The following is a 25,382-nucleotide window of genomic DNA, read 5'->3' on the forward strand; positions in this document are numbered from 1 at the left end:
GCAGCGGTCACAGCGGTGCCACCTTTAATGCCCACAGGTGCCATGTTGGGGGGGCGGGGGGGGGGGGAGCACCCCAAAATGCCCCCCCCAAACAGTGGGGTGCATGTGGGGGGGGGGGGTGGCAGTGTTGATTTGGGGGGGGGGCTCAGGCAGTGATATGGGGGGGGGGGAGCTCAGGCAATGATGGTTTGGGGAGGGGGGGGACACTCAGATGGGGGGGGTCAGGTATTGATTTGGGGGGGGGTCAACCCCTGATGTGATGCTGGGGGGGGGGGGGTCCAGTCCAGAGTCAATATTTGGGGGGGGGGGTGGTATTGAGGAGCCTCCATAGGGGGCTCCTCAGTGCTCCATAGGGGTCGGGGGCCCGGGGGGCAGCGCTTGGGGCCCCCCCCCGGCCCCCGCTTGCTGCCTCTGCGCCCGTTTGTGTCCCCTGATGCAGTGGAGGTGGCCGCAACCATCGTGCCCCCCCCCTCGCTGCCCCCCCGGGGGCTTCCTCCTCCTCTTCCTCCTCCTCCTCCTCCTCCTCGCTCTCGGTCGAGCTCTCCCCAAACGCTCGCGGCTTCTCATAGATGCAGCAGCCTGAGGTGCAATGGGGGGGGGACACACACCAAAAGGGGGTGTCAAAGGACCCCCCCCAGGATCCGGGGGGGGGGTAAGGGGGGGTCCCAAAGGGCCACTCACACTTGGAGGAGCGGCGCCCCAAGTGCTCGTTGTCCACCGTGTCGCTCGACCACTCGACCTTCTTGTCCGGCTTCCGCTTGCGCAGCTTCAGCGTCAGGCTCCGGTTCTCCTGGGGGGGGGACACACACACATGGGGGGGGGTCATTGTCACCCCAACACCGTCACCCCCACCCCCCCCTTAACAAATAGCCCCCCGCTTTTAGTGCATGTCTGTGTGCTCCTTGGGGGTATTTAGACCCCCTTTTCCCAGCTATTTACCCCCCCAATAGGATTTATACCCCCCCGGGGTATTTAGACCCCCTTTTCCCAGCTATTTACCCCCCCCCCAATAGGATTTATTACCCCCCCCGGGGTATTTAGACCCCCCTTCTCCCTGCTATTTACCCCCCCAATAGGATTTATACCCCCCCCCCGGGGTATTTAGACCCCCCTATCCCAGCTATTTACCCCCCCTCAATAGGATTTATACCCCCCCGGGGTATTTAGACCCCCCTCTCCCTGCTATTTACCCCCCCAATAGGATTTATACCCCCCCGGGGTATTTAGACCCCCCTATCCCAGCTATTTACCCCCCCTCAATAGGATTTATACCCCCCCGGGGTATTTAGACCCCCTTTTCCCTGCTATTTACCCCCCCAATAGGATTTATACCCCCCCCCGGGGTATTTAGACCCCCCTATCCCAGCTACTTACCCCCCCAATAGGATTTATTACCCCCCCCGGGGTATTTAGACCCCCCTCTCCCTGCTATTTGCCCCCCCCCATAGGATTTATACCCCCCCCGGGGTATTTAGACCCCCTTTTCCCAGCTATTTACCCCCCCTATAGGATTTATACCCCCCCCGGGGTATTTATAACCCCTGGAGCTTATAGCCCCTCTATACATTTATAGCCTCCCCCCACATCTATATGGCCCTGGGATGTATAGATAAGCACACACACACACTATCTATACCCCCCCCGTATCTATACCCCCCCCCCAGTACATATAGATACACACATGTATTACCTATAGCCCCTCCCCGGGTATCTATAGCCCCTCCCCCGAGTATCTACACCTCCCCTTCACTCTCTATACATCCACCTCTATATCTATAGGCCCCCCCCGGGTACCTATAGCCCCCTTCACTATCTATACGGCCCCCCCTATAGCCCCTCCCCTGGGTACCTGACAACCCCTTTCACTATCTATATGTCCCCCTCTATATCTGTAGGCCCTCCCCCCAGTACCTATAGCCCTTTCTGGGTACCTATAGCCCCTCCTGAGTATCTGACACCCCCCTTCACTATCTATATGTCCCCTTCTATATCTATAGGCCCCCCCGGGGGTACCTGACACCCCTTTTCACTATATATACATCCACGTCTACATCTATAGGGCCCCCCCGGGTATCTATAGCCCCATCTGCGTATCTGACACCCCCTTTCACTCTCCATACAACCCGCTCTATATCTATAGGCCCCCCCCGGGTACCTGACACCCCCCTTCACTCGCTATACGTCCCCCTCTATATCCGTAGCCCCCATTGGTATGTATAGACACCGCCCCTCCTCCAATTACAGCCCCCCTTCGGTACCTATGGGTCCACCCCCACATCTATACCCCCCTCCCCCCAGTATCCATAGGCCTTCCCGGTACCTACAGCCCCCCCCCCCCACCGTTATCCGCAGCCCCCGGCCCTCACCGGCTCGGCGGCGCCGGTCTCGGTGACGGTGGCGGTGCCGCAGCCGCCGGTGTTCGCCGCCTCCGACATGGTTCCGCGGTGCCCCGGGCCGGGCTTAACGGGAGGCGGGCGGAGGAGAGGGGGGGGTCCCGGCGGCCGCCGAGGCCCCGGAACGGGCGGGGAGCACCGGGAAGGGCCGGGCCGGACCGCTCTCGCCGCCACCCCGGTGCAGCGCCCACCGACACCCCCACTTCCGGTCGGCCGTTAAGGAGCTTCCGGTGGGTGCCACACGCAATGCGGTCCCCCGTTATGGCAGCGCTTCCGCCGTACAACAGTGGCGCGCATGCGCAGTGCGGGAGAGCGCCTAAGGGGAGGGCGATTAACGGCTGTATATGGGGACGGGGGCAAATAGGGGCAGCTTAGGGGGGTAAATAGAGCATAAGGGGGCAAATTAGGGGCTGGGGGGCAAATAGGGGAAGTTTAAGGAGGTAGATAGAGGCTGAGGGGGCAATTTAGGTGCTGGGGGGCAAATAGGGGCAGTTTAAGGGGGGTAGAGGCTGATGGGGCAAATTAGGGGCTGGGGGGCACATAGGGGCAGTTTAAGGGGGGTAGATAGAGCCTGAGGGGGAAAATTAGGGGCTGGGGGGCAAATAGAGGCAGTTTAAGGGGGGTAGATAGAACCTGAGGGGGCAAATTAGGGGCTGGGGGACAAATAGGGGCAGCTTAGAGTGGGTAAATAAAGCATAAGGGGGCAATTCAGGAGCTGAGGGGCAAATAGGGGCAGTTTAAGGGGGTAGATAGAGTCTGAGGGGGCAAACTAGGGGCTGAAGGGGGCATATAGAGGCTGAGGGGACAGTTTGGGGGGGTAGAGAAGGCTTAAGGGGGCAATTCATGGCCTGGGGGGGGCACAGAGGGGCTGGATGGGCAATTCATGGGCTGCAGGAGGCAAGTAAGTGCTGAGGGGAGAGTTGGGGGGGTCAGGTAGGGGCTGTGGGGTAGATATGGGGAGCAGAGAGGGGCTGGGGGGGGCAGTTTCAAGTGAGACACCCCCTGAATCAACACCCCAAAGGGGTTTATTAACCACATGGGGGGTACAAATACCCCAGGATGGGGGGGGGGGCAGAAATACCCCCTCAGGAATCCTCCTTCTCCTGGAACCTGTGGGGAGAGAAGGGGCGGTTATGGGGGGATTGGGAGGGGCAGAGAGGGGGAAAAGGGGGGGTCCCTCACCGGCAACGGGGGCATGTATAGAACACGGTTTGACCCTCATCAGCCGAGCGCATCTGGCGGGTGCGATAGGACATCCCCTCGTGCCCACAGCGGGGGCAGCGCCGCTCCACCTGCGTGTGCCCCCCAATATATAGGGGTTACAACCCCCCCCCCAGCTCGGGGGGGGGGGGCTGAACCCGGCTTGGAAGGGGTTAAATGCTATAGATACCTGGGGGGGGTGGTTCTAAATACCCAGGAGGGGGTTACAGATAGCCAGGAGGGGCTATAGATACCCGGGGGGGGGATTATAGATACCCAGGAGGGGTTATAGATACCCAGGAGGGGCTACAGAAACACAGGAAGGGGTTATAGATACCCCATAGAGGGTTATAGATATCCAGGAGGGCATTATAGATACCTAGGAGGGGCTACAGATACTCCATAGGGGATTATAGATACCCAGGAGGGGGCTATAGATACCCAGGGGGGTTACAGATACCCAAGAGGGGGCTACAGATACCCAGGAGGCGGCTATAGATATACAGGATGGGGGTATAGATACCCCATAGGGGATTATAGATACCCAAGGGGGGGTTATAAATACCCAGGAGGGAGCTATAGATACCCAGGAGGGGGTTATAGATACCCAAGAGGGGGCTATAGATACCCAGGAGGGGGTTATAGATACCCAAGAGGGGGCTATAGATACCCAGGAGGGGGCTATAGATACCCATGAGGGGGTTATAGATACCCAGGAGGCGGCTATAGATACAGAGGAGGAGCTTATAGATACCCCATAGGGGACTATAGATACCCAGGAGGGGATTATAGATACCCAAGAGGGGGCTATAGATACCCAGGAGGGGCTATAGATACACAGGAGGAGATTATAGATACCCCATAGGGGGTTATAGATACTCAGGAGGGGGCTATAGATACCCAGGAGGGGGCTATGGATATACATGAGGGGGTTACAGATACCCAGGAGGGGGTTATAGACGCCCAGGAGGGGGCTATAGATGCCCAGGTGGAGGCTATAGACAGCGGAGGGCCCATCCCAGTGGGGTTTTGGGGGGTGTGTGTGGGAGGGGGGTCCCTCCCAAGGGGACGCAGCCACTGACCAGGGGTCCCTGGAAGTGGGGAGCAGGCTCCTGCCCCCTCCCCGCGGGCTCCAAGCGGTTGAACTCGATGGTGCTGCGGACGGTTTTACCCTCAAAATCTATGGGGTGAATGAAGTCAGGGGGTGCTGGGGGGGGTTCATGTCCCAGTGTGACACCCCCCCCCCCCAAATTTGTCCCCACTGACCGGCGCAGGCGAGGGCGAAGCTGCAGCGGGGGCAGCGGATGGTGCTTTGGGGGCCCGGCCGGGGCAGGACTGAGCCGCACTCGGGGCAGAAATCCAGGCAGGATTGGAAGCAGGAAGAGGGAAGCTCCATGGCTGGGAATGCGGGAGAGGAAGAGGGGGGGGTCAGGATCACCCAGCACCCCCTTATTGAGCCCCACCACCCCAGTGCACCCCCATCACCCTCACTGCCCCCCCATTGCCCCTCAATACCTTCTGCCCCCCATCACCCCATTGCCCCCCATCTTCCCCATTGCCCCCCCTTACCTCATAACCCCCCATCTTCCCCATTGCCCCCCATCACCCCATTGCCCCCATCTTCCCACTGCCCCCCATCACCCCATTGCCCCCATCTTCCCCATTGCCCCCCATCATCCCATTGCCCCCCATCTTCCCCATTGCCCCCCATCACCCCCCATCTTCCCCATTGCCCCCATCACCCCATTGCCCCCATCACCCCACATCCCCCAATCCCTCCCATTGCCCCCCATCTTCCCCATTGCCCCCCATCACCCCATTGCCCCCATCACCCCATTGCCCCCCATTGCCCCCATCACCCCATTGCCCCCATCACCCCACATCCCCCAATCCCTCCCATTGCCCCCCAACCTCCTACAGCCCCCCGAACCCCCCCCCATGGCCCCATTGCCCCCTATTGCCCCCGTAGCCCCCCAGAGCAGACAAGTCGAACCCCTCCGGGGCGCCCAGACAGTCCCGAGCGCGCTCACCCCTCCAGCCCCGCCCCCTTCCTTACGTCACTTCCTCCTCGCGGAGCGTGTATTGATTGATGAGCGCAGCCCTGTGAGGGGGCGTGGCCTACTCGGGGGGCGTGGTTAAGTGGGGGCGTGGTCTGTCACCCTTTTCACCAGTCAGAGCGCGTTTCAGCACCGCGGTGGGCGTGTCATGCCATAAACGGCAGGGTCGGGGGCGTGGCCTCACCGTTGCCATGGCGTCGCTTCCGGTGCGGCGGGGCGGAAGTGGCGGGCGCTGCCGGGAGGCGCCGCTGGTACCGGCGGGGGGGGGAAGCCCGGATCCGGCCTTGGGGGGGGGGCCCGTGGGGCTGGGGGGGCCTATGGGGGGCTATGGGGGGCTGTGGGGGGCTATGGGGCTGGAGGGGCCGGCCCGGGGCCAGGGGGGGCTGAGGGGTCTTCGGTGTCCCCTACAGGGGCGGCGGGAGGGGCTGGGGGGGGGGTCTCTGTGCCCCATAGGGGCTTGGGGGGGCGATTCCCTGTCCCTATAGGGACTGTGGGGGGGCTTCCCTGTCCCCTATAGGGGATGGGGGGGGTCCCTGTGCCCTGTAGGGGCTGTCGGTGGGGGGGTCCCTGTTCCCTATAGGGGTGTCAGGAGGGGCTTGGGGGGTGGTCCCTGTGCCCTATAGAGGCTGGGGGGGGCGATTCCGTGTCCCTATAGGGGCTGGAGGGGTCCCTGTGCCCCATAGGGGTGTCAGGAGGGGCTGGGGGGGGTCCCTGTGCCCTATAGGGGTTGGGGGGGGCGATTCCCTGTCCCTATAGAGCTCCTCTATGGGGCAGGGAGGAGGCCCCCTCCCTTCCCACCCCTGTGGAGATTCAAGGAGGGGGGGTTTGTGCTCCCTAAAGTTGGAATTGGGGCGTTTTACCCTTTTCCTCCCCCTTTGAAGCGCTCATTGGAGACACCCCCCCCCCCCATCAAAGACCATGGTTGGGGGCAGGAGGATGCTGAGCCCGGAGGCAGCGGCCGGACAGACGGACACAGCCCCCGCCATGGCCTGACCCCCCTTCCCCCCCCATGCACCGTGTGGAAGCTCCGGCGGGAGAGAAGCAGCAACTTCAGCCCCTGTTCCCAAGGGATTCTCAGGCGGCTCTGGAAAAGGAGGGGGAGGGGGGAACCCCAGCGACCCCCCTCCCCCTGGAGCGACCCCCAACCAGGTAACCCCCGAGGGAAATGCTTTTCCTGGCTAATTCCCATTGGAAAAGGGTTAAAATCTCCCCCCACAAGGGGGGGAAATGGATTTATAGGAAGATTGAGGCACTGGGATGATGCTCAGTGGCGAATCCCATGGGAAAAGAGCCTCATTTGGCCCAAACAAGAGGGTTTGTTCCCATCGAGCGGCGGCGTTGTGGTTTATTTTGGCATCACCCCCGTGGAAATGAAGCCAAAAAGGTGGGAAAAGGGGAAAAATCAGCGGGGGGGGTCCACCCAAACTCAGTTCTTTGCTCCTTTATGGCTGGTTTGGGGATGCTGAGGCTGGAGCTGCTTCCCCCAAGGTGCAGAAAGAGCTTGGATTAGTTAAAAGGGGGATTTAAGGAGTAATTTAAAGGTGGGGGAATGAAACTGGAGGGGGGGTTACCCCGAATCTCCTGGTTTGGGGGTCTCTGGGGGACGCTGCGATGAGGAAAAGGAGCTTAAAACCAGCCCCAAACCTTGCGGAGTGTCTGGATTTGGGCTGTTTCATCTCTCGGGAATAACAAAGGGGGAAAACGCCACCCCCAGCCTTGGATTTGGGGGGTGCCGAGGGCTTGGATGTGATAAGAGTTGTGAGTCCCGGAGCGCAGCCGAGGGCTGGGGAAATCCCAGCCGTGCTTACTCAGCGCCTGGCCGCCGGCTCCTGCCTCGCCAGCGGGACACGGCGCGGCTCCAGCTGCCTTTTGGGGGCCCCAAAACCCCCCTTGGTTTGGGTCAAAACCCCCTTGGTTTGGGTCAAACCCCCCCCTCGCTTTGAGCCAAAGCAGCCCCGTTTCGAGGCAGAAACCCTCGTTCCGAGCCAAGGCACCAGCTTGCGGCCCCAGGTACGGCTTCACCCGGCATCTCCCCCTGCAAAGCCCCCATCGAGGAGCTCAACCCCGCCTTAAATTCCCTTTTCCCACTTTTTTCCCCCCCCTCTCTTCCTTCTCTGCAGCTGCTTTTCCAGGCTGAGACCGCTCAGTTGGGGCCGGGAAGGGGGATCCGAACCAGTTGCTTCCCGTGTTACCGGCGCTTTCCCCCTTTCCCCTTCCCCTCCTGTTGCCTTTGGCCTCACCCCCCCCTTGCTTTTACCGCTCCAAACCCTTTGTTTTCCTTCTTCCCCCCCCCCTTTTTTTCCATTTAAATCCCCCTTTTCCGGGTGTTTTCTTGCCTTTCAATTCCCCTTTTCCGCCCGCCAACGTGGCCGGCGGCGGCGTTAACCCTTGAGCTGCTCCCTCTGCGCTTCACCAATCGCTGCTTTTCCCCCTCTTTATTCTCCCTGTTGCTTTTATTCCCCTTTTCCTTATGTTTTTCCTCCTTTCTTCCCTTAATTCCCCCTTTCCCCCTCACTTCCTGCCCTCGCTGACATCTTCCCTTTGGTGCTAGGAGCCCAAACGGGCTTGGGGGGGGAGTAAAAACTCACTGAAAACAGAAGGTTTTAGCATCCAAATTTAACATTTCCTTTTATTACTCAAGCAGAAACTTCCCCCCCAACCCCCCCCCGCGGTGCCAAATCCTCCCTGGAACCAGCCCCGGGGTTAATGTTTAATGGGAATGGACTCTGCCCCCCCCTCCCCGCGCTGAGATATGGGGTTTAGGGGTTAGAATTTGCCTTTTCCCCCCGCTCTTATTGCAGTTTTCGGGGTGGTTTTGTGTCTCCGGTGCCACGTTTCTGGTGGGAGGCTCCATGGCCGTGTTGTTTCACTTCCCCTCCCGATGCTGGGGGGGGTTGTTCCTCTGTCAAAGGGTGTTTCGGGGCCTGAATCCTCTCTCTTTGGGCGCTCGCAGGTCCATGGCATGGGAGTGAGCGCTGAAGGATGCTGAAGAAGAGCAGCTTGGTGCTGTGGGGGGCGGCGCTCTTCATCGCCTGGAATGGCCTCCTCCTCCTCTTCCTCTGGAGCCGCCCGAGCTCCCCCCCCGACGGCGACCTCCTCACGGCCCAAGTGATCCGCTTGGCCCAGGACGCCGAAACCGAGCTCGAGCGGCAGAAGCAGCTCCTGCACCAGATCCACCGCTACAGCGGGCTCTGGGGACGGCGCCACCGGCTCCCCGCTACCCCCAAACCACCCCCTCCGCCGCCGCCCCCCCCTCCGTCACCGGCACCGCCGCAACCCACCGAGCCCGGCGGCCCCGTGCTGCCGGTGCTGGTGCTGGCCTGCGACCGCAGCACCGTGCGCCGCTGCCTGGATAAGCTCCTGCGGTACCGGCCCTCGGCGCAGCAGTTCCCTGTCATCGTGAGCCAGGATTGTGGCCACGCCGAGACCGCCCGGGTCATCGCTTCCTATGGGGATGCCGTGGCTCATATCCGGCAGCCGGACCTCAGCGACATCCCGGTGCCGGCGGAACATAGGAAATTCCAAGGATATTACAAAATCGCCCGGCATTACCGCTGGGCTTTGGGGCAGGTTTTCCGCACGTTCCGTTACCGCGCTGCCATCGTGGTGGAGGATGATTTAGAAGTCGCTCCGGATTTCTTTGAGTATTTCCAAGCGGCATTCCCGCTGCTCCTGGCTGACCGCAGCCTCTGGTGCGTGTCCGCTTGGAATGACAACGGGAAGGAGCAAATGGTGGACGTTGGACAAGCTGAACTGCTTTACAGGACTGATTTCTTTCCCGGCCTTGGGTGGTTGCTTTTAGCCGAGCTTTGGGATGAACTTGAACCCAAATGGCCGCGAGCTTTTTGGGACGATTGGATGCGGCAGCCGGAGCAGCGCCGGGATCGCTCCTGCGTCCGGCCCGAGGTGTCCCGTACGATGACGTTCGGTCGCAAAGGCGTGAGCCACGGCCAGTTCTTTGACCAGTATTTAAAATTCATCAAACTCAACGACCGTTTCGTGCCTTTTACCCAACTGGATCTTTCTTACCTCAAAAAGGACGAGTACGAACGTTCCTTCCTCCCTAAGGTTTACTCCGCTCCGGAGGTGAGGGTGGAAGAGCTCCAGGGGAACCGGCGCCGGGAGCTGGGCACCGTCCGCCTCCAATACAGCGGCCGTGACTCCTTCAAAGCCTTCGCCAAAGCTTTGGGGCTGATGGACGACCTCAAGTCCGGCGTCCCCCGCGCCGGCTACCGCGGCATCGTCAGCTTCGTCTACAGGGGACGGCGCGTTTACCTGGCGCCGCCCTCGGACTGGATGGGATACGATCCCAGCTGGAGTTAGCGGGAATCGCGCTGCTCGGTGTGGTTTTGTTCTAGAGGGGGTTTCCCCCCCCCCTTTTTCTTTGTTTTTGGGGGTTTTTGTGGTGTGGCTTTAGAGGGGAGGAGCCGGGACACGAGTTGGGGCGAGTGGAGAAATGATTTTGCAGAATAAATGGCAAAAAACCCCTAAAACTATCCCCCCCAGATTCAGTTTCTTTTGCTGATAGCTCCATCAGCACCACCCGGGTCCTGTATTGCACTACAGGGCCTTGTTCTTATGTTCAGCTTAATGCTCTGGGTGCTACAGACCATAAACTGACCTGTGTGGGACCACAGAGATGTATATGGGTCTGTACAGACCTATGGGGGGATTTATACAGACCTGTATGGGTCTGTACAGACCTATGGGGGGGTCTATACAGACCTGTATGGGTCTGTACAGACGTATGGGGGGATCTATACAGACCTGTAGGGGTCTATACAGATCTACGGGGGGTCTGTAGAGATCTATGGGAGTCTGGGCAAACTGGTGACACTGAGAAGGATTTATGCCACCCCCCAGCTGGATTTGGGTTAAATCCGAGTGGATTTAGGGGTATTTTGGAAGCTGTTTCCTCCCCACCTCCACTGCTGGTGCTGGAAAGACCTAATCATCTTCTTTTCACTTAAAAGGGGCAGAATCCACTCTCCAAAAAAGTGGGATTTTGGAGTATTATCAGCACTTTCAAGACAGCAGCATGGAACCCCTCTTACATTAGCCAATTCCTCTCCAGTTTGGGGGGTTCTTCCCTAAATAGGTACTATTTGAAGGTGTCCCTCAGGGACAATGCTCAAAATGGGACAGACTTCCTCAAAACCCTGCCCGGTTTGCACCGGAACTGTATTTTGGGGAACTGTATTTTGGGGCAAATACACCCAAACTGGAGTCTTTGGGGTATAAAAGTGTCTTTTGAGCCCCGTTTCTCTCAACACCCGCCCATTATTAACCTGCAGAGCTGAGAACCCGCCGGGGGGGCGCAGTCCTCACTCAGGTCCGCCCCTGGACCCGGACTGTGCGCTTTGCCGGGCGCGCAGTTCCCACTCAGGTCCGAACTGAGGCAGGCTGTTGGGAGGGGGGCTTGCGCGGGAAGGAACAGCCAATGGGAAACCGCGGTGGTAGGGCAAGGAGCCAATCAGAGCGCGCCGAGGCTTACAGCGGGCGGGGTTCTAGGCGGGAGCTGTGCGGGTGGGATGGCGCGGGCGAGGCCGGAGGCTGCGGTTAAGAAAATGAACCGAAAACGCTCATTTTCCAGCCCCAAAACCTCCCAAAACGTGCCTATCTCCCTCCCAGGCCTCTGGTGTTGCGGGAAAGGGTCCGTCACTCGCAGAGAAAATACCTTAAGCTGCTCCCTGCGGCCTCTTTTCACAGACTGGTGCAAGGTTTATCTGCCATCCTAAAGGGTTTTGGGGTCCATGGGGCTGCTGTGGAGGCTCTGCTTGAGGAATGGGTGCTCTGTGCCCTCCATGCTAAAGGACCTGCCATCCAAATTGCTGACGTGATGCTGGTGAGGCTTCTTTTCTAGTTGAAAAGAAGCTGATTCCCCCCTGCCCAGCAGTGGAGAACCAGCTCTGGGCCTGCTGAGTTACATAGAAAGGCAATTTTTTTGTTGTGTAAGCTTTTTTTTTTTTTTGCATGGACTTTCAAATTAGATCTTCATAAAGCTTTTCGGGTGAAGAGTGAATGAAACAGAGTGTTGGAAGCTTGTCTGTTGGAGCAGGACACTGCAAAGAAGCATTTTGATTTTCCCTCGATGTCATGTAAGCGTTGCCAAACCTTGTGCCGTAACCAGCTTTTGTCTTTTGAGGACAATATCACCTGTGACCTACTTTACCAAGTGGAGAAACAGCTAATTACACACTGAGCTGGGCTGTAATTTGGGTTTCGTGGTGATCTGTGGGTTTGTCAGGGACCTTCTTTAAAATTAGGCCCCTGGAGATGAAAGCAGCACCCTCCCTGCTGCCTTTCCTGGTGGTTTCTCTTCTTTCTCAGGCTGATGTCACATGTCTCTGGGGACGGGGACGCAAGTCTGGCAGCAAAGACGGGAGCGATATGGGCTGTAAGAGGCGGAGACCTGCCTGGTACTGCCTGATAACAGTGCTTGAATACGTGGTTTAACCATAATAACGACTTCCTGCTGTCTTAAGATGCCAGGTTGTTTATTTCCCTTTTTACTTATTTATAGGCGGTGAAATAGGGGATGAAATCCTGTCTGTGGCCTCTCTCCCTGCTCACATCCTGGCAGCGACTGCAAAACCACAGGGAGGCCCCAGCCCGAGCGATCCCGGGAGGCACAAGAAGTGGTTTTATCCCTTAAATTCTCTACAAACGCCAAGCAGAATCTTCTCTGCTTGCAAAACCTTCCTACAAGGTGTCAACCAGCAGCAGCAAAGCCACTTTTCTTCCTAAAATTGAGCTCTTTTAGGGGGAGTTCTCCCCAGTTTTCTGGGCTATGTTTCCATTGATAAACCCTCCTTAATATACACAGACTCATCCCTGTGCGAGGAGGGGTTGGAGCCGGGGACAGCCCCCCGTCCCCGCCAGAGAGCGGATCGGAAAGATCTATTCTGATTGGTTGATATCTGCAGACCAATAGGAAGCCTCAGCGCGTCCGGCCGCCAATAGGAGGCGGCGTTTGTGATCCCACTCCCTCTATTCACACCCGTGCGCGGAGCTCGAGGGTGCGGTGGAGCAAAACGCGATGCAACGAGAGAGGAGGAACCAGAACAAGATAAATCCGAAAGTTTAATCTCCAGGAGCAGCTCTCAGGGCAAAAAAAAGCAAAACAAAAACCCGAAACCATTTGTTTTGAAGTATGCTTTCTTCTCTGATGCATCTGCAATAGTGGGGTTTTAATTAGCAGAAAGAAGACTTCATGTTTAATCAATCCTTAAGGGTTTCGGTCCTTTTCCAAAGAGGATCTCAGCCTGCGAGAGTCTTCGGCAGCAGCAGGAGAAACCAGGGCTGTGCTAGATATAAATATTTTTCCAGAAATTGAGAGGTTTTGTGGTTTGTTTTATTTTTTTTGTGTCTACACACACAAACATAAAAGCAAAACACTGCTCATACCTTATTTAAGTTTTAGTTTTTGCTTATAAACACTTCTCAGAGCTGCAGCACCTTGGTGCCAGCGTGTGTCGCGCCCACTTGATTTTCTGGGGTGATTTTTAGCTTTTTAGGAGAGCGTTTTTAATACAGTTTCTCTACAGCTGAGCCGAGAGGACACGAAGGAACATGGAGGGGGGAAAGGTGTGAACCCAGCTCTGCGGGGGAGCGCGGAACAGGTGTTTTGGGGGGAGAAAAACCCCATTTTGGAGCCGGAGGAAGGCGGAGGGGGTGGGGGGGTGCAGAGGTGCGTGGAGGTTGGTTCGATCGCGTCCGCCGGAGAGGGGAGGGGGGATGAGGACGGAGAGGTTGATTCGGTTGCGTCCGGCTCAGGGCTATATAAAGGGCCGCCGAGCGGCGCTGTTTCGCAGTCGGGAGGCGGCAGCTTAACGAGCGGCAGCGGCGCGGAGCGGAGCCGGGCGGAGCAGCGCCTCGAAGCCAGCGGCCCGGCCATGCCACGGGGGAAAGTCACGCCGCAGCCATCCACCTCAAGCATGCCGCTATCGCTGCCGCCGAAGCGCGGGCGGCCGTCGCTGTCGGATCTCATTCTCCGCGCCGTCTGCTTGTCGCCGGCCCGTAAAGGGACCTCGTTAGCCGTCATTAAGAAGACTCTCGTCGCCGACGGCTACGACGTGCGGCGGAACAGCGGGCGCCTGAAGGCGGCGCTCAACTCTTTGGTCAACAAGGGGCTCCTGGAGCGGGTGACAGGCAGCGGTGTCGCCGGTTCGTTCCGCATCGGCGGTGTAGGTAACGAGCAAGTGGAAAGAAAGGCGCGGCGCGGGAGGGCGGCTGGTGGAGCCCGGCGGCGGCGCGCCAAGAAGAGGAAGGGGCCGAAGCGCGCTGTTAAAGCCACAGCGCAGCGACTGAAGAAGCCGTCTAGACCGCGGGCCAGGGCGAAGGCGGTGCCTGCAGCCGAGAACAGAGCACGGGACGCGGCCGGGGGAGCGGAGGAGGAGGCGGCGGCGGCGGCGGCAGCCGAGGGCGCAGAGGTGGAGGTGGCTGAGGCTGCGATGGAGGGGATGGCCGGGGGGCCAGAGGCTGCGGGCGACTGTTAATACGATGGATGGAACAATAAACGTTGAACCCAAAGGCTCTTTTAAGAGCCACCTCGGGGTTCAGCGGAAGAGCTGGTCACCCATGTCATTGACTCGCCGTGGGACGGGAGAGGCGCCAGTGGAAGGGCTGCGCCGGAGGGTAACCGCCGCCTCCCATCACTATAAGAGCTGCACCGAGGGACAGGCGGGGCGGCGGTGGAAGGGCTGCCCCGGGGGGTGGCTGCTGCCCCGCGTCGCTAAAAGAGCTGCACCGAGGGACAAGCGGGGCGGCGTTAAAGGGCGCACCGAGGGAAGGATGGGCTGCCCCGGGTGTGGCTGCTGCCCCGTACCGCTAAAGGAGCTGTAGCGAGGGACGGGCGAGGCGCAGCAAAGGGCGTGCACCGAGGGGTGGGTGATGAAGTGTGATCGCCGCCCCGTGTCACTGAAAGAGCTGCTCCCGAGGTGCAGGCGGGGCGGCGATGGAAGGGCTGCCCCGAGGGTGGCTGCTGCCTCGCACCTCTAAAAGAGCTGCACCGAGGGACGAGCGGGGCGCAGCAGAGGGCGTGCACCGGGGGGTGCGAGATGGGGGGGGGGCGAAAAAAGCCGCACCGGGGGTGGGCGAATCGCCGTCCCGTGTCACTAAAACAGCTGCTCCGAGGGACAGGCGGGGCGGCGATGGAAAGGTAGCTCCGAGGGTGGCTGCTGCCTCGCACCGCTAAAAGAGCTGCTCCGAGGGACAGGCGGGGCGCAGCAGAGGGTGTGCACCGAGGGGTGGGTGATGAAGGATGATCACCGCCCCGTGTCACTAAAGGAGCTGCACCGAGGGACCGGGGGAACGGGGCGGCGTTAAAGGACGCACCGAGGGTGGCTGCTGCTCCGCACCGCTAAAAGAGCTGCACCGAGGGGCAAGCGGGGCGGCCTTAAAGGGCGCACCGAGGGAAGGGTGGGCTGCCCCGGGGGTGGCTGCTGCCCCGCACCGCTAAAAGAGCTGCACCGAGGGACAAGCGGGGCGGTGATGGAAGGACTGCGCCGGGAGGTGGGATATCGCTGCCCCGTGTCACTAAAGGAGCTGCACCGAGGGAGTGGCCGGGCGCGGCTCGGGTCGACCCTCCCACCATCACCCCGGCCTCTGCGCGACGAGAGACTTCGCGGGGCCGCGCCGCAGCTGAGCAGCGATAGCTGGAACCGCGAAAGAGCCTCTCAGTGGCGGAGACGGGAGCAGGTCTCAATCAGGTCCGCCCAGCCCGCAGGCACCCGGGGGGGCTGGGGGGGGGGGGGTGGGTGTGTGTCCCCGGTGGCGCAGTTTTCACCCAGGTCTGCACCTCCGCCTCCAGGGGTTGGGATCAGCGTCCCCCTGCCCCTCGCTTGACCGCGGCGGCCGCCCCAGCCCTGCAATACATACTTTAAAGCTTATGCTATGCGCAGTTTAAGTCGTTTTATTACCGTAACGGCGAACGGCGGCTTTGCAGCGCCACAAGCCCGGCCTCTAACCAAAGCGGCCGGGCAAGCTGCTGGAGCAGAGCACAGGCATTTTCTAGCTGCTCCTGCACGACCCGAGCAGCTCAGGTATAAAGCCGCCGGGGCTCCCCTCCTGCGTCGCGCTCCTCCTCATCCCACCGCACGCTATTTCTGTCCACCAAGAGCTGCGGGAGAGGAGCTGGGCTGGGATCCGCAGTCGCCTTTGCTGTAGGGAAACCCGGGTGGGTCAGTGGGAAGGCGAGGCTGTTGTAGGGGCAGGAAGAAGGGGACATGAAGGGACGCCTCACTTTTTTGTTCTCTGCCGGGAAGGTTCCCAGGTCCTGGCTTTGGTTCAGGTCTCTCTGTGTCTGGAAAAAGGAAAGGAAACAACCTCCTTTTCCTCCTGGAATGCCACAATAATGGGATTATCCCAAAATAGCTCCCCCAATACCTCTAAATTACCCCCAAACAAGTGAATCCTCCCCCCAAATACCTCTGAGCTCCTTCAGGGCCTCCCGGAGAGCATCCCGCTGGTGCCGGCAGGAGCTCAGGCTCTTCTCCAGCTCAGCGGGGAGCCCAGTCAGGAGCTGAAGCTTCATTTCGCTCCAGCTGGGAAGAGGAACGATGGAGCTGGATATTTAACAGGGTCACAAAGGGGCAGGGAAGGTGCCACGTACCTGCTCAGGACGCTCCCGATATCCTAAAAGGGAGAGAAAAGGGGGTTTAGGACCACACCCCCCCCCAGGCAGTGCTTTGGGGGGTGCTTTTGGCTCGGGCAGGGCCTCACCTGGGGCAGGCGCTTGGCCTCCAGCTGCCTGATGAGGCCGTGGAGCCGCGCGATGCCCTCGACCACCCACGACGACTTCTCTTCCTGAGCCGCTTTGAAGGCAGCGTCGAACTCCTCCAGCCGGGCCAGCACCGCGCGCTCCTTCTCCGCCAGCAGCCACCGCAGCCGCTCAAACTCAGCCCTGATGCGGCGCCGCTCGGCTTCGCTCCACGCCTCCGACAGGAAACACCAAAATCCCCCTTCGAGACACCCCCCCTAGACCTGAATTTGTCCCTAAAGGACAAAGCGCTTCGGCTGGAGCCAGGGGTGGTGCAGGGATGCGGTTAAGTAATGACCAGAGGGTAAATAACCACTTAATCCAATGCTTTTCCTTCTCCTTTTCCCTTTGCCACTGCCAGTCCAAAACCTGGGAAGTTGGGGAACCTGGAAGTCTAAAACCCCTGGGAAGTGTGTGTGTGTGTGGGGGTTAATTCCACATTAATGAATGTCCCTTTAGGACTTGATCTGGCCCCATGAAAAGAAAGCGATTTAAAGCAGCCGCACACGGAGGCGGCGCTCACCAAACCTGCCCAGATCCGTGCCAACGGCTCCAACCGGATCCGGGGCTTTCCAGGGCTCCGGGAAGCATCACAGGGACGATCCCACATGTTTTGGGGGGGGAACCTACCCAGGGACCCATTTGGCTGCTGAAACAACAAGAGGCCCCTCACCAGATAGTCCACATGTTGCTTCTCTTCACTCATTCTCCAGTCCAGAAACTCCGCCAACACCTTCCTCAGGGCTTGCAGGTGAGATCGGATCCACTCCTGGATACACCCCCCCAATGAAATCACAACGTGAAGCTCGTTTGTAGAACCTTGCCTTTAAAACCCTAAATGATATGGGGAAGGAAAGCAAATACCCCCCCTGCCAAAGCCAGGAATCAGCCTGCTTCAAGCTTCTCCCATAAAGAGCACTTTGGGGAGCAGGGAAGAGGCCTGATGGGTCAGAGGAAGGACGATCTCACCTCATAGATCTCAATGGGTCCCCCCAAAAGCTCCACGGCTGCAGCAAGCGGCTGCTCGTCCATCGCTGCCGGTCTCTGCTTTGTCCCAAGGGAGGGGTTTCGCCTCTTCAGCACCAGGAGGTGACTGAGGCGGCTTCTTGTGGTGGGAAGAAACCGGGGCTGGATGTTGGTGCTTGGCCCTCGAACCGCCCCTGGGGTGGGAAGAGGCAAATTCCCTCACCCACAGTTGGCTTTAAATATGTTTTATCCCTTCCAGCTCATCCCATTCCCAGGCTTCGCTGCCTCATCCTTCACCTGCAAGCTGCTGCCATCGAATCATTGAGCTGTTTGGGTTGGAAAGGACCTTAAAGCTCATCCAGTCCCAACCCCCGCCACGGGCAGGGACACCTTCCACTAGAGCAGGTTGCTCCAAGCCCCTGTGTCCAACCTGGCCTTGAACACTGCCAGGGATGGGGCAGCCACAGCTTCTCTGGGCACCCTGTGCCAGCGCCTCAGCACCCTCACAGGGAACAACTTCTGCCTTATCTCCAACCTGAACTTCCCCTGTTTCAGTTTGAACCCATCTCCCCTTGTCCATCCTCGGCCTGGTTCTGTTGCACACAAGCGGCTGCAGCCAGATTTGGGGGTAAAAATGAAGCCAATCACACCCATTTTTTCCACTGCTGGGTTTTTATTCCCTTCCCTTCACCACTGACAAAGCGAACGGCCCTCAAATGGGGCACAAAGGGCGCAATCGGAGGGTGCAGGAGGCGGCCGAGCACGTCACGGCCCCATCTGCAGGCAGGAGATTGGGGATCTCCTCCCTTCCTGGCTGATAAAAGAGCTGGGACCGAGCGGAGCCTGTGCCAGAAAGAGGGAAAACCCCAAGAAGAGGAAGAATTCCAACTGGAAAAGCAGCCGGAGGAGCCTCAAAGCAACACAAAAGGTTCGAGAGGGGCAATTCCCAGGGATGCAGCTTCATTTTGGGGTGGGAAAGGGGATTTTGAGCACTCTCCCATCCCATCCGTGAGGGAAGGAAGCGGGTTTATCCTTGCTTTGCCCTCGGGATCTTTGCTTCGGATTGAAAGGTGTTTTCCAGCGGTTGGTTGTGGTTTTTCTTTCCTCCTTGTCTACCCATAACCATCTAAATGGGGGAATTTGGGTGAGAAGCAGCAAATCTCCTGCTTTTATCTCCATCGAAGGGTGTTTTCCCACCATTTCCCCACTTCTACTCATCCAGCTGCTGCTTTTGCTGGGGAAAACACATGGAAAAGGAGGAACCAGTTTCTTTTGGAGCATCCAATGGTTTATTCAGCCACTTGGGGGCTCTATTACTCTTCATGGCCCTTGACACCGGCCCTTATCTCCCTCACGCACATTGACAACTTATCATGAATTAACGGATTTAATCCATCTCTGTGGCTCTTCCCATGGATGAGCAAAGCTCCTTTGCAACCACAGGATAAAACCTGATGGTTTCCTTCAAGCGTTTTGATTCAATGCAGCGTTTGAGCCCGTTTTCTGACACGAAAAGGCTGAGATGGGCCCATCCGTAGGACAATGACCGTGCTCTGTTCTCTCTTTGAGGGGAGGACGTGGAGGGAGCGATGTCGTTCCTCCTCAAGCCACGGCCACGCACGTGGGATCTCGCCCTGGATTATCACACAGCGAAGCAGTTTGAAGGTAACAGAAGGTGCCGGAGAGGAGCAAAGTCCCAATTCCTGATGTTCTGTGGGTCGCATTGAGCGAGATCTCCATTGGAGCTGGAGGATCTTCTGCTTCACCTTCTATATCCTCCATCTCCAACCCCATCTCTTGGTGTCCCCATGTCCAATCTGGCTGGAGATCTCTCATCTCCAACCCCATCTCTTGGTGTCCCCATGTCCAACCTTACCTGGAGATCCTCCATCTCCAACCCCATCTCCTGGCTCCCTCATGTCCGGCTTTGGAGATCCTCCATCTCCAACCCCATCTCTTGGCTTCCCCATCTCCAACCTGGCCTAAAGATCCTTCATCTCCAACCCCATCTCCTGGCTCCCTCATGTCCAGCTTTGGAGATCCTCCATCTCCAAAACCCATCTCTTGGCTTCTCCATGTCCAACCTGGCTGAAGATCTCTCATCTCCAACCCCATCTCTTGGTGTCCCCATGTCCAACTTTGGATATCCTCCATCCCCAACCCCATCTCTTTGCCTTCCCACCTCTCCCTTTCTCCTTGCATGGAGAAACCAGGGAAGAGGGTTTTATGGGATGTTTCTCATTCCTCCCCTTTTGCTCCCCAGTGGATGTGACCCTGGACCCAGCCACCGCGGGCCCTGAAGTGATCCTGTCCGAGGACCTCAAAGCAGCCTCCTGGGGTAGACCTGGCCTCCGCTGGCGCGATGCTCCGGGCCGGTTCGACACAGACCCCTGCATGCTGGGCAGGGAGGGCTTCACCTCGGGGCGCCACTACTGGGAGCTGGAGGCCACGGGGCGGTTCTGGACCGTGGGGGTGGCCCTTGAGTCGGTGCAGAGGAAGGGCCGGGTCCTCTTCAAGCCCAGCACCGAGATCTGGGGCCTGCAGAGGTACGATGAGCTCTGCGTGGCCCTCACGGCTCCGTCCAACACCTCCGTCCCGCTGTGCAACGGGGACATCGGCGTCTACCTGGACTATGAGGTGGGACAAGTGTCCTTCTACGCCGTGGGCAGCCGCCGGCACATCTTCACCTTCCCCGTGGGCTCCTTCAGTGGGGAGAGGGTGTTCCCCTACTTCTGTGTGCTCCTCTCCACCATCAGGCTCTCTGCCAAGGGTTGAATCGCTGCTGGGGTTGGTTCGTGATGGTTGGAAACGCTCCTTGATGCTCCTCAGCTCTTATATTCCAGCTCTTGGAGTCGTTTCCATTACAGCTCATGGTCCTATCTCCATCTTAGACACCTACGTTCCGGGTTATATATAACTGGTTATATATATCCAGGGGGTTTTGGGTGCAGCTCATCCCCTCTGAAATCCACCACCATTAAATCCATCCCAAGCTCCTTCATGGAGCTTCAATGAGCTCCTTTTGAGCTGAAAACTTGGGGTTTCCACCCAAACTCAGCCCCTCCGAAGGTTTCTTTTCCTGCCCTCGATGCCCATCCTTGGCCCAGCTCCCAACCTGAATTAAACCCCATAATTTCTGCAGCTTTGAGTTCGTACCTTGGGTTAAAGTGGGTTTTGTCAGCACAGGATGTGCTCCTGCTTGTTGCGCTCGGGATATGTCTCGTGTGATGGGTTATAAACATGCTCACAATAGAATAAATACAGATTGTTTTCACTATAAGAAGGAGGAATTCTCCTCATTTCACCCCAAAGACCCCCCCCTGTGCTGCCCCATAGGGGATTTCAAAGGCAAAATGGGGCAAAATGAGCCCAAATTTGGTGCACAAATGTGTGTAAATGAAACCAGAGCGACTCGGGGCCGGTCTCTACACCGGGAGAAGGGAGGGAAAGGCGATGGAAGTGTTTTTCCCATCCAAATGCAAAGGGATGGGAATTTTGGGAAGATGAGGCCCCATTGGTGATGTCCTTCGTGCAGGGGGATGTTCCAGCCACAGGGGCCCCAATGTATAGGGAAAAGAGGCAGGTTTGGATAGAACTAGTATTTATTAGACCAAGCAGCTCCCATGTAGGGCTCTGGGGAGGAGAAACACATGTATTATGGACACAGCTGGAAAACCAGGAAGCAAATGGGAGGAACCTGCCCATGGTGGCAGCTGGGCTCAGGTTCTGGGGGGAAAACACCCGGAATGGGGTAAATCTTGTTATAGGGAGCACAGTGTCCACGTGCGTGAGGCCACGGTGATGGGTGTCATGGTGCTGGGTCCCATGGAAGCGGATCTGGAGGGATCAGCCCCATTCCCACATTCTGGAGTTGCCAGGAAGGGGCCACAGGGATTAAAACTAGAGGAAAACTCACAAGGAAAACCAGGACAAGGCTCAGAGCCGGGCGATTCCCAAAGCACATCCCAGGGGCTCCTTGGCCAAGCCGGGATCTTCTCCCATGCAATTCCCTTTTGTTTCTCCACTCCTTCAAAGCCACCAAAGAACCACGAGGAAACTAAACCTGGAGTAGCTGTGACCCAGCAGGAGGGTGTCTGCGGGTCAATGGCAGCTCCTCGGCCCACAGGGGGTTTTCAGGTGAGATTCCAGACTTCGGGATCCCGCCGGCTCCCAGTGGGACGCGTCTGGGGGTGGCTGCACACGGAGTATTTCATCAGGGAGCACCAGTCGCTGCTGATCCCGTCTCCGTTGACGAAGGCGCATTGTCCCCGACCCCGGATTTGGAACCTGCGCCACGGAGCGGAAGGAGAACTCGATGTGTTGCATCTCCCATTGGGATTAACGGAGGAGCAGGGAGCACCATTCCCAGCAAACCCGCCCCAGGCAGGAGGAAACTGTTTCCCACTCCTCAATGGAGGGGATATGCCCAGTTTTCCAAGGGGATTTTGTGCCCTGAGCCACAAATCCATGGACTGTGGCCCAAGAGCTTTAGCTCAAATAGTGTTTGATTGCTCCCACCTCATTAAAGTGTATATTTATACACACATATATATGTATATGGGGCATATACATGCAAGAAGACACACACACACACATGCACACATATATATAAAAAAATATGTATATATTATATATACACAATATATATACACACAATATATATGTGTGTATATATAATATATAAAATATAGAATATAAAATATAAAATATAATATATACATATTTTATTTATATGTGTGTCTTCTTGCATGTATATGCATGATACATATAAAAATACGTATATATTATATATGCTCTATATATATATACAAATATATTGTGTGTATATACACACACATGTGTATGTATATTGTATATATATAATACATATGATATATATGCATATTTTCTGTATATATGTGTGTCTTCTTGCATGTATATGCATGATACATATAAAAATACATATATATTATATATACTGTATATATATAAATATATTGTGTATATATACACAATATATGTGTACATATATTGTTTATATATAATATATACATATATATGTGTATATGTGTGTGTATATATGTATAGATATGATATATATACATATTTTCTGTATATATGTGTGTCTTCTTGCATGTATATGCATGATACTTATAAAAATATGTATTATATATAGTATATATACACACATATGTATGTATATATTGTCTATATCTAATATACATATATGTAGATATTATATATACATATACACACACACATATATATGTGTGTGTCTTCTTGCATTCAAGCCCTGCCCCACCCCAGCCCCTGGCTCTGGTCTCCAGCAGGAGACAGGACATACGAGTTGTTGAAGAGAGACCCATTGAACCACGTCCAAGGTGCGGATCCTTCCCTCCGGAGCCCGATCCAGTAGTGCAAGGAGCCCCCGTAGCGCAAGAGGAAACGCTGGAGGGGGTTAAAACCAAGCATCAGGCTCTGCCCCGCAGGAGAATCCCAAACGTGCTTCCCAACGGCTCCCGTTCAACCGGGATTCCCCATTTACCAGCTCCTGCCACGTGTCGATGGTGGCCAAATGGGCTCCGAGGGACCGGCAGAAGGTCTCGCTCCTGTTCCACTCCGCTTCGTCCTCCACGAAGTAAAAGCACTTCTCCCTGTAGCCGATCCCGTTTTCCAGGCAGCTGGAATGGTTGGGAGAGGGGCAGGCGGGGCAGGAGGGGAACTTCTTCACTGGGAACGAGCAGAACACGTGCTGGTGAGTGATGCCGACGGGACGAGGTGGTGCTGATGGGAACCTCCATCCTCATCCTCAGCCACTCACCCGCCAGCGCAATGATGGCCAGAAGCAGCGCGGCCACGACCACAGTGACCCCAATGGGAACCTTCTTATCCTTAATGCACTTGAGGCTAAAAGCTGGGGACAAAACACACGGAAGAGGCACCCAGAGCTCCCCACAGCTCTTGTGTCCCCCCATGGGTGCCTCAACACCTCTAAACCCAGCCACAAAGCAGGAGGGAGGGACATAGGCTCGGTTCGAGGGGTGCATCCCGGTCCTCTCATCAGCCTGACCCCAGGACATCCCCTCCATCCATAAGAGTTGGGCTCCATCCCCGCAAACGGCTTTGACCTTCCTCCCATCCTCCTTCCGAGCTATTTTAACCCCATTTTAGCTGCTCACGTCACATTAAGCCCAACCACAACCCCCAAACCAAGGTCCCCAACACGAGACTGGTGCTTACTGGTCCCTTCCCCTGCTCTCTGCTGCGACAGCATCACTGCAGCAGCCGGGTCCTCGCCTGTGGAAGGGAAGAGTCATTGATAGTGAGGATATTCGGGAGGAAATCCATGACTTTGGGTATCTTAATCCCAGGACAAAGGGAAAAGCAGCATTTCCCCTTTGTCTGGTTGACGGCAGGAAGGGAAAGATCATTCCCAGCTTCAGAAGAGCACAACTTGCTCTGGTTTCACTGGTTTCTGCTGCTTGTGGAGGAGCGTTGGCTCCATTGCTCCTCCTCAGCCCCATCCCCACCCCAGGACCCTCAAAGAGCCGCATCCAAAGCACATCCCCGTGTCCCATCTCATCCTTGGGAAAGGGGATGGTGCTTCGGTACCTGCGTCACGGCCGGGTCCTGCCATCCCTGTGGCCACGGAGGCGCATCCCGGTCCTTGCGGCTGCTCCAGGATGCTCCTGTGGTCCCTAAAAAGCTCCTGATCCCCCCCCAAACCCTCGGTGTTTGGAGGGGGGAGCCACGGCGTGTTCTAGCGCTGCTCTTCCCTTCAAAGCTCCTTTCTCTCCTCTTCTTCCCGTGTCCATCCGAATTCCTGGCTCCTCGGAGCCTCCCACGCCACATATTTATCCACAAAAGCAGGCTGTTCTCCCGAATTCCTTCGGGCTGTGACCTTTCCCTGGACACAGCCTCTTCCCAAAGGAAGAGCGACACGTGGAGACTCGCATTCGCAAGGGGGAATTCCAAGACCCAGCACAAGAATGAGCTGGTGCCAACAAGCCCCTGGCCTCGGGGCAATTCCCGGTGTGGGGAATGGCTGGAGCAGCCCAAAGGACTCGGGGTGTTGGATGAGGAGATGCTCCCCGCTGGGGTGGATCAATTACATGTGGTGTAATTAATGGTTGTAATAACAGTAGTGTATCAAGAAGTCTGTATTAATGCTTTTAATGCTGCATTAACAATATTGTGTTGGTAATGGTGTGTTGATAATGGTGCATTAATAATGCTGCATTGATAATGGTGTGCTGATAACGCTGCATTAATAATGCTGCACTGATAACGCTGTACTGATAACGCTGCATTAATAATGCTGATTGTGATGTTGCATTAACACTGTATTGATGATGCTTATTAATGGTGTACTGATAATACTGCATTAATAACGCTGCATTAATAACGCTGTATTGATGATGATGTATTAATGATGCTGTACTGATAATGCTGTATTGATAATGCTGTATTGATGATGCTGTATTGATGCTGTATTGATGCTGTATGGATAATGCTGTATTGATGATGCTGTATTGATGCTGTATTGATGGTGCTGTATTGATGCTGTATTGATGATGTATTGATGCTGTTTTGATGATGCTGCATTGATAATGCTGTATTGATGCTGCATTGATGATGCTGTATTGATGTTTTATTGATTATGCTGTATTGATAATGCTGTATTGATGATGCTGTATTGATAATGTTTTATTGATTATGCTGTATTGATTATGCTGTACAGATGATGCTGTATTGATGCTGTATTGATGCTGTATTGATGATAGTGTATTGATGCTGTATCGCCAATAGCCCCGACACGGCACTAAAGGCGCATCAGCTTTAACCACAATAACAATTATTACTATTTATTATTATTATTGCTATTTATTACCGCTGCTATTTATTAGCCAGGAGGCGCTGGCTGAAGAGCAGCGCTGTGGGGCTGTGCCTACCGGGGGCTCTGCCTCCCCCAAGTCAACCCCCAACCGGGGCCTCGGGGGGCTCCGAATCGCCCCAAAAGTGCCTCAA

At 56.6% G+C, this 25,382-nt stretch overlaps 7 protein-coding genes across 13 annotated transcripts; 3 read left to right on the forward strand and 4 right to left on the reverse strand.

The window, feature by feature from the left end:
* Positions 1 to 7: 7 nt before the first annotated feature.
* PPP1R11 (protein phosphatase 1 regulatory inhibitor subunit 11) lies at positions 8 to 2,599 on the reverse strand. The gene is made up of 3 exons (XM_030510850.2): positions 2,367 to 2,599; positions 682 to 790; positions 8 to 579 (listed from the first exon to the last, which is right to left on the reverse strand). Exons 1-3 carry the CDS (start codon positions 2,433 to 2,435, stop codon positions 290 to 292), a joined length of 468 nt encoding a protein of 155 aa, XP_030366710.1. The 5' UTR covers positions 2,436 to 2,599; the 3' UTR covers positions 8 to 289.
* A 128-nt stretch (positions 2,600 to 2,727) lies between these two features.
* Positions 2,728 to 5,730, reverse strand: ZNRD1 (zinc ribbon domain containing 1). Of its 5 annotated transcripts, none has more exons than XM_030510849.1 (5): positions 5,650 to 5,730; positions 4,860 to 4,991; positions 4,676 to 4,773; positions 3,576 to 3,685; positions 3,396 to 3,503 (listed from the first exon to the last, which is right to left on the reverse strand). In XM_030510849.1, exons 2-5 carry the CDS (start codon positions 4,987 to 4,989, stop codon positions 3,479 to 3,481), a joined length of 363 nt encoding a protein of 120 aa, XP_030366709.1. In that variant the 5' UTR covers positions 4,990 to 4,991; positions 5,650 to 5,730; the 3' UTR covers positions 3,396 to 3,478. The 5 variants fall into 5 exon arrangements, with proteins under 5 accessions (XP_030366706.1, XP_030366705.1, XP_030366709.1 ...); XM_030510848.1 differs by having other exon boundaries at positions 5,624 to 5,658; XM_030510847.1 differs by lacking the exon at positions 5,650 to 5,730 and adding an exon at positions 5,587 to 5,648.
* A 112-nt stretch (positions 5,731 to 5,842) lies between these two features.
* Positions 5,843 to 10,148, forward strand: MGAT1 (alpha-1,3-mannosyl-glycoprotein 2-beta-N-acetylglucosaminyltransferase). 3 transcript variants are annotated; one of them, XM_030510836.1, is made up of 3 exons: positions 5,843 to 5,901; positions 6,532 to 6,799; positions 8,604 to 10,148. In XM_030510836.1, exon 3 carries the CDS (start codon positions 8,633 to 8,635, stop codon positions 9,971 to 9,973), a length of 1,341 nt encoding a protein of 446 aa, XP_030366696.1. In that variant the 5' UTR covers positions 5,843 to 5,901; positions 6,532 to 6,799; positions 8,604 to 8,632; the 3' UTR covers positions 9,974 to 10,148. The 3 variants fall into 3 exon arrangements, with proteins under 3 accessions (XP_030366696.1, XP_030366695.1, XP_030366697.1); XM_030510835.1 differs by lacking the exon at positions 5,843 to 5,901 and having other exon boundaries at positions 6,015 to 6,799; positions 8,604 to 10,147; XM_030510837.1 differs by lacking the exons at positions 5,843 to 5,901; positions 6,532 to 6,799 and adding an exon at positions 7,477 to 7,660 and having other exon boundaries at positions 8,604 to 10,147.
* A 3,241-nt stretch (positions 10,149 to 13,389) lies between these two features.
* On the forward strand, positions 13,390 to 14,219 carry LOC115618881 (histone H1-like). The gene has a single exon (XM_030510840.1). It carries the CDS (start codon positions 13,546 to 13,548, stop codon positions 14,146 to 14,148), a length of 603 nt encoding a protein of 200 aa, XP_030366700.1. The 5' UTR covers positions 13,390 to 13,545; the 3' UTR covers positions 14,149 to 14,219.
* Positions 14,220 to 15,543: 1,324 nt separating this feature from the next.
* LOC115618880 (E3 ubiquitin-protein ligase TRIM7-like) lies at positions 15,544 to 17,540 on the reverse strand. Its single transcript, XM_030510839.1, has 7 exons — positions 17,379 to 17,540; positions 17,083 to 17,178; positions 16,373 to 16,585; positions 16,263 to 16,285; positions 16,079 to 16,194; positions 15,894 to 15,953; positions 15,544 to 15,811 (listed from the first exon to the last, which is right to left on the reverse strand). The coding sequence occupies exons 1-7, from the start codon at positions 17,439 to 17,441 to the stop codon at positions 15,690 to 15,692; spliced, it is 693 nt and encodes a 230-aa protein (XP_030366699.1). The 5' UTR covers positions 17,442 to 17,540; the 3' UTR covers positions 15,544 to 15,689.
* A 371-nt stretch (positions 17,541 to 17,911) lies between these two features.
* LOC115618882 (butyrophilin subfamily 2 member A2-like) lies at positions 17,912 to 20,655 on the forward strand. Its single transcript, XM_030510841.1, has 3 exons — positions 17,912 to 18,303; positions 18,945 to 19,040; positions 19,639 to 20,655. Exons 2-3 carry the CDS (start codon positions 18,965 to 18,967, stop codon positions 20,148 to 20,150), a joined length of 588 nt encoding a protein of 195 aa, XP_030366701.1. The 5' UTR covers positions 17,912 to 18,303; positions 18,945 to 18,964; the 3' UTR covers positions 20,151 to 20,655.
* A 296-nt stretch (positions 20,656 to 20,951) lies between these two features.
* Positions 20,952 to 23,991, reverse strand: LOC115618842 (C-type lectin domain family 2 member D-like). Its single transcript, XM_030510777.1, has 6 exons — positions 23,967 to 23,991; positions 23,595 to 23,651; positions 23,176 to 23,268; positions 22,900 to 23,084; positions 22,699 to 22,802; positions 20,952 to 21,662 (listed from the first exon to the last, which is right to left on the reverse strand). The coding sequence occupies exons 1-6, from the start codon at positions 23,989 to 23,991 to the stop codon at positions 21,509 to 21,511; spliced, it is 618 nt and encodes a 205-aa protein (XP_030366637.1). The 3' UTR covers positions 20,952 to 21,508.
* Positions 23,992 to 25,382: the final 1,391 nt, after the last annotated feature.

The sequence above is a fragment of the Strigops habroptila genome, unplaced genomic scaffold, assembly GCF_004027225.2.
Source record: "Strigops habroptila isolate Jane unplaced genomic scaffold, bStrHab1.2.pri NC_044299.1_ctg1, whole genome shotgun sequence".
Lineage (NCBI taxonomy): Eukaryota > Metazoa > Chordata > Aves > Psittaciformes > Psittacidae > Strigops > Strigops habroptila.

Excerpts from the sequence above, each read along its gene's own strand:
- PPP1R11 (XM_030510850.2), bottom strand. The coding sequence starts at position 2,435 with ATGTCGGAGGCGGCGAACACCGGCGGCTGCGGCACCGCCACCGTCACC. Across the intron at positions 791-2,366 it reads AGACCGGCGCCGCCGAGCCG|GAGAACCGGAGCCTGACGCT; the intron begins GTGAGGGCCGGG and ends TCCCCCCCCCAG. Across the intron at positions 580-681 it reads GGGGCGCCGCTCCTCCAAGT|GCTGCTGCATCTATGAGAAG; the intron begins GTGAGTGGCCCT and ends ATTGCACCTCAG.
- ZNRD1 (XM_030510846.2), bottom strand. The coding sequence starts at position 4,989 with ATGGAGCTTCCCTCTTCCTGCTTCCAATCCTGCCTGGATTTCTGCCCC. Across the intron at positions 4,774-4,859 it reads CTTCGCCCTCGCCTGCGCCG|ATTTTGAGGGTAAAACCGTC; the intron begins GTCAGTGGGGAC and ends TTCACCCCATAG. Across the intron at positions 3,504-4,675 it reads CCCACTTCCAGGGACCCCTG|GTTCCAGGAGAAGGAGGATT; the intron begins GTCAGTGGCTGC and ends CTCTCCCCACAG.
- MGAT1 (XM_030510836.1), top strand. The coding sequence starts at position 8,633 with ATGCTGAAGAAGAGCAGCTTGGTGCTGTGGGGGGCGGCGCTCTTCATC.
- LOC115618881 (XM_030510840.1), top strand. The coding sequence starts at position 13,546 with ATGCCACGGGGGAAAGTCACGCCGCAGCCATCCACCTCAAGCATGCCG.
- LOC115618880 (XM_030510839.1), bottom strand. The coding sequence starts at position 17,441 with ATGGACGAGCAGCCGCTTGCTGCAGCCGTGGAGCTTTTGGGGGGACCC. Across the intron at positions 15,954-16,078 it reads GGCCCTGAAGGAGCTCAGAG|ACACAGAGAGACCTGAACCA; the intron begins GTATTTGGGGGG and ends TCCTTTTTCCAG. Across the intron at positions 15,812-15,893 it reads TCCCGGCAGAGAACAAAAAA|CAAAGGCGACTGCGGATCCC; the intron begins GTGAGGCGTCCC and ends GTTTCCCTACAG.
- LOC115618882 (XM_030510841.1), top strand. The coding sequence starts at position 18,965 with ATGTCGTTCCTCCTCAAGCCACGGCCACGCACGTGGGATCTCGCCCTG. Across the intron at positions 19,041-19,638 it reads CACAGCGAAGCAGTTTGAAG|TGGATGTGACCCTGGACCCA; the intron begins GTAACAGAAGGT and ends TTTGCTCCCCAG.
- LOC115618842 (XM_030510777.1), bottom strand. The coding sequence starts at position 23,991 with ATGGCAGGACCCGGCCGTGACGCAG. Across the intron at positions 23,269-23,594 it reads GAGAGCAGGGGAAGGGACCA|CTTTTAGCCTCAAGTGCATT; the intron begins GTAAGCACCAGT and ends TTTTGTCCCCAG. Across the intron at positions 23,085-23,175 it reads GGCCATCATTGCGCTGGCGG|TGAAGAAGTTCCCCTCCTGC; the intron begins GTGAGTGGCTGA and ends GCTCGTTCCCAG.